General features: G+C 38.0%; 1 protein-coding gene across 1 annotated transcript in view; it reads left to right on the forward strand.

Annotated features, from left to right (window-relative positions):
• Nucleotides 1–193: 193 nt before the first annotated feature.
• The window catches only part of LOC125488360 (protein mono-ADP-ribosyltransferase PARP8-like), a gene marked incomplete at both ends in the record, with an annotated part of 9,618 nt that continues 1,083 nt past the window's right edge, over nucleotides 194–8,728 (forward strand). Inside the window, 3 exons of the mRNA XM_048621351.1 lie at nucleotides 194–319; nucleotides 5,328–5,393; nucleotides 8,159–8,206. Coding sequence (XP_048477308.1) covers nucleotides 194–319; nucleotides 5,328–5,393; nucleotides 8,159–8,206 — 240 coding nt within the window. The remainder of the gene's footprint in view (nucleotides 320–5,327; nucleotides 5,394–8,158; nucleotides 8,207–8,728) is intronic.

Here is an 8,728-nt window from a genome sequence, read left to right on the forward strand (position 1 = left end):
CTTCTTCAGAAAAAGGGTTTCTCTTCTTTCTGAAGAAGGATCTAGGCCCGAAACGTCAGCCTTCCTGCTCCTCTGATGATGCTTGGCCTGCTGTGTTCATCCAGCTCTACACCTTGTTATCTCAGATTCTCCAGCATCTGCAGTTCCTACTATCTCTGAAACACTTCCAATTAATTCTTTTTTGTTACTGCAGGTGGTGGATTTGCTAGTATCCATGTGCCGATCCGCTCTGGAATCTCCCCGAAAAGTAGTCATTTTTGAGCCATATCCATCTGTGGTGGATCCCCTCGATCATCGGAGCCTGGCATTTAATCCGAGGGTATTTTGCTTTTTGTTAATTAACATCTAGTTAATGACTGTCTAGTGTATCACTGGTATCTGAATGTACTTCATCTACTTTACACCAAGCAATCAATGTGGGAAAATGTGAACATGTCCACTTCAGCAGGAAAATAGAAAGGCAACATTATTTAAATGGAAAGAGATTTCAGAACTCAGTGATATATAGGGATCCAAGTATCTATGAATTACAAAACATGAATACACAAGTACAGCAAGTCATTACATAGGCACATGCAATGATGATGTTTATTTGAGTGACAATGGAATATAAAAGTAGGGATGTTTTATTACAGGAAGTAATGAACTTTTTGATCACCTCATTTAACACTTGTCTAGTTTATTACACTGACTGGGCCTCATCATACACTTAATGTATCTTGGTTAATTAAGTGCATCACATGTAATTTGGGTGAAGACTTGTCTCTGTAACCATATTCTTTGAATCAACATTGATGCGGCCTAACTCCTAGCTATTGATTTACTTTTACCTTAATCTACTATGGTTACAAGTACCTTCTCACCTTCAACCTTCCTTTCCTCTCCAAGGTCCTTGAATGTATAGTTACCTTCCAAATCAATGCCAGCCTTTTCAGGAACCCTATCTTTATATTCCTCCAATTCAGTGTTTGTCCATTACATTAATGAAATAACTCTTATAAAAGGCACAAACGACACCCTATGTGAATGTGACTACTCTGCTTTATTCTTTTTAATCTGGCTTCAACCTTTGACGCTGTTGATGAGGATGGAGTGTTCAACAATGTCAAAAGCTGTAAGCAGTTTTGATAAATACCCAATAATGAATGGGACTGGAGAATATGAATTAAGATGTTCAAATACTTTAAGGGACTTAGGAATTCCTGTGTTGCTGCAGATTGTTATCTTTGCAGAACAGGGTTGATTAGCTATATTATGAAATGGATAGATCTGCCAAATTTTATCACAATTACTTTTGGGGATCTGTAGGTTCTTTATATCTAAATTCTCTCAGGATAATAAATAAGTAACATAAAGTTCATGGTCGAATAATACGAATATAAAATGTGGATAATAGCCTTTTTACATTCTTCCTTTAGATTTTTATAAACTTGGTCACATTTAAATGAAATTGATTGCTCAGCATAAAAATGCATATAAGTAGATTTCAGAAAGAAACTTAAACTTAATGTGCTCAATTCAAGACAACAAGGTGCAGAGCTGGATGAACACAGCAGGCCAAGCAGCAAAATTCAATTTATTTTACTTGCTCAAACCATTCACATTCACCAGAGAAATGTCTTTTTCAGCAGTGTGTCTTTACTGCGCTGAAATTGGGCAGGCGAGCTTGACACTTGTTAGCCATCTGTATAAATCTGTATAAGTCCATTAAAAAGCCTAATGGAATTTTAAATTCTAGCACCACAGTTGAAGAAGATAAAAATCAGGACGCAATGATAAGTCTATCTGTCCAACCTTAATAAGACTTTAATTAGAGGATTTTGTGTAGCATTGTTATTCTCATTTTAAGAAGATCCACTCAGCCAGGAAATTCAAATATAATGAAACACTTGAAAAATTAGAACAAGAATGTCAGTCAATGTGATACAATTATTTTTAATTGTAAAGGATGAAGCAGGGCTGTTAGCACAAGACTGTTGCTAATAGTTTAGGATCTAGAACTAGGACCTATAGATGACGTGTATAAGGTTTAGAATGGGGAACAGGAGAACATTTTCTTCACTCAGAGTTATGGGCATGTGTAATTTGCTTTATATTAGTTGCTGATGCAGAGAAAGTGGGCTGGACCCAATGTGGAAGTTTCACACCCATTTCTGACAGTTCCCATTTTTAGCCAGTGATGGGGGAGGGGAACTAAAAATGATTCACATGGGTGGGCAACCAATATTCAACAGGGCTATTTATACCCAAGTTCAAAGACACCCCATTTTGACTTTAGCAAGAACCCTGTCCCACAATATAAGAGTCACAAATGGACTAGCCACTCTTTAGGGTGGATATGATCTATTTAACACTCCCCTTTTTTTTTTAATTTTTTTCTCTTCAAATTATTTCTTTAAAAGAACTGTAACTGTATGTTTGTTGCTGCTTAAAAATAATTCTGGACTACTTTGTATTGAGAGATAAGCTGGTATGTTATCTGTTCATATAGTTTCAATAAAGTTCTTGTTGACATTTTTGTCAGGGCTATTGATTTTATAAATAGATTAAGGACAAAAGGGCCCCTTAAAGAATAGGAAGGCCACCTATGTGTGGAGCCACAGGAGATGGGAGATGGGAGATGCTAAATGAGTATTTTACATCGGTGTTTACTGTGGAGAAGCATGTGGAAGATAGAGAATGCGGGGAAATAAATAGCGACATCTTGAAAAATGTCCATGTTACAGAGGAGGAGGTGCTGGACAGCTTAAAATGCATAAAAGTGGATAAATCTCCAGGACCTGATCAGGTATACCCTGAAACTTTGTTGGAAGCTAGGGAAGTGATTGCTGGGCCCCTTGCTGAGATATTTGTATCAACGATAGCCAGAGGTGAGGCGCCAAAAGACTGGAGGTTGGCCAACATGGTGCCACTACTTAAGAAGTGTGGTCAGAAAAAGCCAGGGAACGATAGACTGGTGAGCCTGACATCAGTGGTGGGCACGTTGTTGGAGGGAATCCTGAGGGACAAGATTTACATGTATTTAGAAAGGTAGGGACTGATTAGAGATAGTCAGCACTGCTTTGTGTGTGGGAAATTGTGCCTCACTAACTTGAGGTTTTTGAACAAGTAACAAAGAGGATTAATGAGTGCAGAGTGGTGGACTTGTTCTGTATGGACTTCAGTATGGTATTTGACAAGGTTCCTCGTGGTAGACTGGTTAGCAAGGGTAGATCACATGGAGTACAAAAGGAACTAGCCATATGGATACAGAACTAGTTCGAATGTAGAAGACAGAGGGTGGTGCTGGAGGGTTGCTTTTCAGACTGGAGGCCTGTGACCAGTGGTGTGTCACAGGGATCAGAGCTGGGTCTACTGCTTTTTGTCATTTATATAAGTGATTTGAATGTGAACATAGGAGGCATGGTTAGTAAGTTTGCAGATGACACCAAAATTGGAGGTGTAGAGGAGAGTGAAGAAGATTACCACAGAGTACAATGGGATCTTGAACAGATGGGTCAATGGGCCGAGAAGTTACAGATGGAGTTTAATTTAGATATATGTGAGGTGTTGCATTTTGGAAAGGCAAATTACAGCAGGACTTAAACTCTTAATGGTAAGGTCCTGGGGAGTGTTGCTGTGCAAAGAGACCTTGGAGTGCAGGTTCATAGTTCCTTGAACATGGAATCTCAGGTAGACAGGATAGTGAAGAAGGCATTTGGTATGCTTGCCTTTATTGGTCAGTGCATTGAGTATAGGAGTTGGGAGGTCATGTTGTGGCTATGGAGGACATTGGTTAGGTCATTATTGGAATACTGCGTGCAATTCTGGTTTCCCTGCAATAGAAAGGATGTTGTGAACTTGAAAGAGCTTAGAAAAGATTTACAAGGATGTTGCCAGTGTTGGAGGGTTTCAGCTATAGGGATAGGCTGAGGCTATTTTCCGTGAAGAGTCGGAGGCTGAAGAGTGACCTTATAGAGGTTTATAAAATCATGAGGGGCAAGGAAAGGATAAATAGACAAGGTCTTTTCCCTGGGGTGGGGGAGTCAAAAACTAGAGGGCATAGGTTTAATTTGAGAGGGGAAAGATTTAAAAGGAATCTAAGGGGCAACTTTTTCACGCAGAGGGTGGTGCGTGTATGGAATGAGCTGGTACAATTACAATATTTAAAAGGCATCTGGATGGGTATCTGAACAGGAAAGGTTTAGAGTGATATGGGCCTAATGCTGGCAAATGGGTCTAGATTTATGTAGGATATCTGGTCGGCATGGATGAGTTGCGCTGAAGGGTCAGTTTCTGTGCTGTGCATCTCTATGGCTCTATTATGAATGCTTGACTGAGCTTCAGAAGTTGAATCATCTCAGCGGGCTTCTGAGTTTACATTTTGATTGACAATTCAAGAGGTTAATAAAGGATTAAGAGTATGAACAGAAAATTTTTTGTTTTATCAGCGATCAGTAGCTTGAGATTTAAAAGTTTGGAAGTTTTCATGAGGAATTGCATTTTTCAAGATGTAGAGAGGCTATATTAAAAGTTGGAATTAGTTTGGAGGTATGAGTTGGCATGGAGTTTGAGAGGCCATGGTGGTAGGTGGGGGGAAAATGAAGGCCTAAAGAACTGAGGTCTCCTTCACACTTGTGCCCTCCTAGCATTGTGTCAGAAGTCAGCAGACACGACCTCATCACATAGCTGAACCCCACCAGAGTAAACACCTCGTGATTCGGAACTTTCTTTCCAAGGCAGGTAATTTCTTGACTCAAGCCTGACAGGAGGAGCCTTTCCACTGGTGGGAGAACCTAGAGTCAGGAGTCACTGTTTTAAAAATAAGGGACTGCACTTGTAAAGTAAGCAATGAGGAGAATTCCTTCTTCTTCGTTCTGAGGGTCGAGAGTCTCTGGAAAACTCTTTTTCACAGGTCTTTGAATACTTTTAAAGTTGAAGGAAATAGAATCTTGATAAGCCAAAGGCTGAAAGGTTATTGAGGGTTTGCAGGAATATGGAGTTGAGGTTACAATCAAATTTGAAGGGCTGAGTGGCCATCCTTGCTCCTAATTCATACATTTGTATATTCTTCCCTCTGTAGCCAAAATCCAGTTTGCTCTAGCAATGTTCAAGATTAGATTGTATAGGTGCAATGAAGATAACAGATGGGTGTGAATAAATATGGTGGTATCTAATTGATAATATGAAACAGCAACATCAAGAGGGGCAAATGGTCTGATTCAGTTTCACAACTGTGATGTATTATTATGAATTGGAAACAGGCTGGGGGCATATCACTATTGTTAATCATCATCTCGCCTGTTTTGCAAACTCTATGCTAAACTGTTTTTCTTACTTTTAACTAGAAAAAAGACTATGAACGATTAGTTAAAGCACTGGACAGCATCACATCCATCAGGGAAATGACCCAGGTAAGCCCCAAAGCTTGTAACCAAGTATTAGACTGCATTCACTGGGAGCAAAGTTACATCTGTCAACATTTTAAAATACTTTTGGGATGCAGGTGAGATCCAGTCCCAAAAACCCCAAACCTTCTTGGAAAATCCACTCATCAGGATGACCAATCAGAAAAGAGCCCCTATAAAGAGAATGGAAGGAAATAGTGAGAAGCTACTCCTCTGATCAGAAGTGGGATCTCTCCTGTGCTTGCTGCTGTCAGGGTGTGAGTTTGGGGTGTGGTGTGAGTGCAGATGTGCTACATAAAAGCTGTAAAACTTCAGAAGCTTACACATTGGGAAAATATAGTGGATGTGATTGTGATGAAAACAATGTCAGTTCTATAATTTAACATTTCAGAAAGATTTGCATTTATTTATTCTCATATCTTAAAGTGTCTTACATACCTGAGATGCAGTGACTGTGTTAGAATTATACATGCAATGATTTAGCTGTGACCTTGCCAATCTGTGAAGAATGTCTTTAGGATGATGGCTTTTTGTGTATGGTAGTGTGGTTAAAAAAGTGATTGTTATTAACTTAGGCCAATTGAAAACTTGTTGCATCTAGAAAATTAATGCTTTACTTGTTTGTTGTGGCTTTAAGTTTAAACAGCAATGATGATTATAGGGAAAATGGATGAATTCTTCTAACTCTGCTTCTATGTGTGTCCAAATTGCCATACATCAACACAAAAATAGAAGGTATTGCTACTAATTGACTGCATCATCTTATGGAGGAGTCAGTGAGACTGAGAAAGAAACCCCTGAAAATCAATAAGTAACACGTGAGAAACCTCAAGAGGAGTCTTTGAGAATGAAACTGTTTTGAGCCCTTACTGTTATAATCAGCATGTATTGTAAACCATAAAAGGAAGGAAGAATCTGTAGGAGTAGTTTTTGTTCTAATTTTCTCCATCTCTAGAAAATATTTTTGTCTCTGGCTCTAAAATATTACCAAATGAAGTACCTTTGAGATTTACCATTCCTTAAGCCTTTAGTTGTTTCAAGGGGTGTTGAATGATTTGTGAAAAGGCACTATTACTAACAATGTAGCCTGTATGTTATAACAGAAACAGAGAAAATATTAGCAGGACTGGACCATTTGGCTCTTTGAACCTGCTGCACCATTCATTATGCTCATGGATGATCATCCAACTCAATAGCCTGATCTCAGCTTTCCCCCATATCCTTTGATCCCTTTAGCCCCAAGAGCTATAGCCAACGGAAATCATACAATAGTTTGGCCTCGGCTGCTTTCTGTGGTATTGAATTCCATAAACTCACCAATCTCTGCGTGAGTCCAAGGAAACTGATATGGAACTATCAAATCTCAAAATATGATCTCTGTTGAATGATTATATATAAAAATTCAGCAAATAATGTGACTTTGAGAATTAAGGCAAATCCAAGTCTGCATCAATTCTCATCTAAAGAAAAAAATTGACACTGAATGATTCTAAGCATTGTAGAATCTATATTGCTGTCGCTAATTTGCGTTACATAGCTGCCTCAAAGGGAATTAGAACAAACATGCAAATCTTCAAGAGGCAAGGCACTCAGATATTTTACACAGATATGACAAATACATTCAACTGAATTAATTTGCTTTAAGTGTTCACATTTTCTGTTCTTGAAAGTCTTTTGATTCAATTCACTCATGATGCTTCCTTTCTCCTTGAAATATGATCTTATCAATTTTCTGACCTCACCTAATCGCTATCTTTCTTTTTCTCTTTCTATGTGTTCGCCCCTTCCCTCAGTCTGTCCCTTCCTATAAGCTGTTCACCTGTAATGATTTCCAGTTCTGATGCAGAGCTATGCTTGAAAAATTAACACTTAGCCTTTCCTTACAGTTGCTGCCTTTCTTGCTGAATAATTACAGCATTCTTTTGTTTATGTTTGAAAATGATTTATTACTAGACATGCTTACAGAGCACTGGGGTAAGGTACTTTGATCAAGAGTTACTGTGCTAGACATATGCGAACAGCTTGCATTTCAATAGAACCTTTAAAGTAGTCAAACCTTCCAAGGTGTCATTTTTGTATTTTCCATACAATACATTCATTTTGTTTTGTGTACTGTTTTTGTGTTTTCTAACCAAATGTTTTATACAAATAGATAATGTCTAGATTATTCAAGAATCATGCATATTTTCCGAGAGGAAACCATTTGATGTTCCCTATCCCACTCCATTCCAATGATTTTCTTAGCTCCTAACATGCTACACTAAAATTGTAAGACACTGCCTGTATTATACACTGTGATCACAACAGTCCCTTTGTAGAATATGAAGCCCCTGAAACTCAATGAGTAACACTTGAGAAACCTCAAGAGGAGTCTTTGAGAATGAAAATATTTTGAGCCCTTACTGCTATTATCAGCATGTATTGTAAACTATAAAAGGAAGGAAAAATCTGCAGAAGTAGTTTTTGTTTTAATTTTCTCTATCTCTAAGTAAATATTTTTGTCTTTGACTGTAAAATATTATCAAATCAATTACCCATTGAGATTTACCATTCCTTAAGCCTTTAGTTGTTTCAAGCGGTGCTGAATGATTTGTCTAAAGGCACTATTACTAACAATGTTGCCTGTATTTATTAACAGAATCAGAGGAAATAGTAGCAGGAGTAGGCCATTTGGCATTTCGAGTTTGTTGTGCCATTCGTTATGATCATGGATGATCATCCAACCCAGTAGCCTGATCTGACATTTCCTCCATATCCTTTGATCCCTTTAGCCCCAAATGAAAACGATTTATCACTACAGACTCTTACAGAGCACTGGGGTAAGGTACTTTGATCAAGAGTTACTGTCCTAGACGTACACAAACAGCTTGCATTTCAATAGAACCTTTAAAGTAGTCAAACCTTTCAAGGTGTCATTTTTGTATTTTGCATAAAATATGTTCTTTGTTTCGTGCACTGTTCTTGTGTTTTCTAACCAAATGTTTTATCCAAATAGATAATGCCCAGATTATTCTAAAATCATGCATATTTTCCTAGAGGAAACTGTTTGATGTTCCCTATTCCACTCAATTCCAATAATTTTCTTAGCTCCTTACAATGATGTTAAATGCTACACTAAAATTGTAAGACACTGTCTGTATTATGCACTGTGATCATAGCAGTCCCTTTGTAGAATATGAAGGGGCTGCACTTATTAAAAATTTTCATCTAATCCTTATTTAGGTGTTTTCTAGATGTGGCCCAGACGTTTCTGCAGGTAGACAAGCATTGGCCCATAACGCCTAATGTTTTAAGAGATGTTCACATTTTTAGTAGATCCATTAAAATGATGATTAAATTAA

The sequence above is a fragment of the Rhincodon typus genome, unplaced genomic scaffold (genome assembly GCF_021869965.1).
Source record: "Rhincodon typus isolate 14 unplaced genomic scaffold, sRhiTyp1.1 hic_rhity00000557, whole genome shotgun sequence".
Classification (NCBI taxonomy): domain Eukaryota; kingdom Metazoa; phylum Chordata; class Chondrichthyes; order Orectolobiformes; family Rhincodontidae; genus Rhincodon; species Rhincodon typus.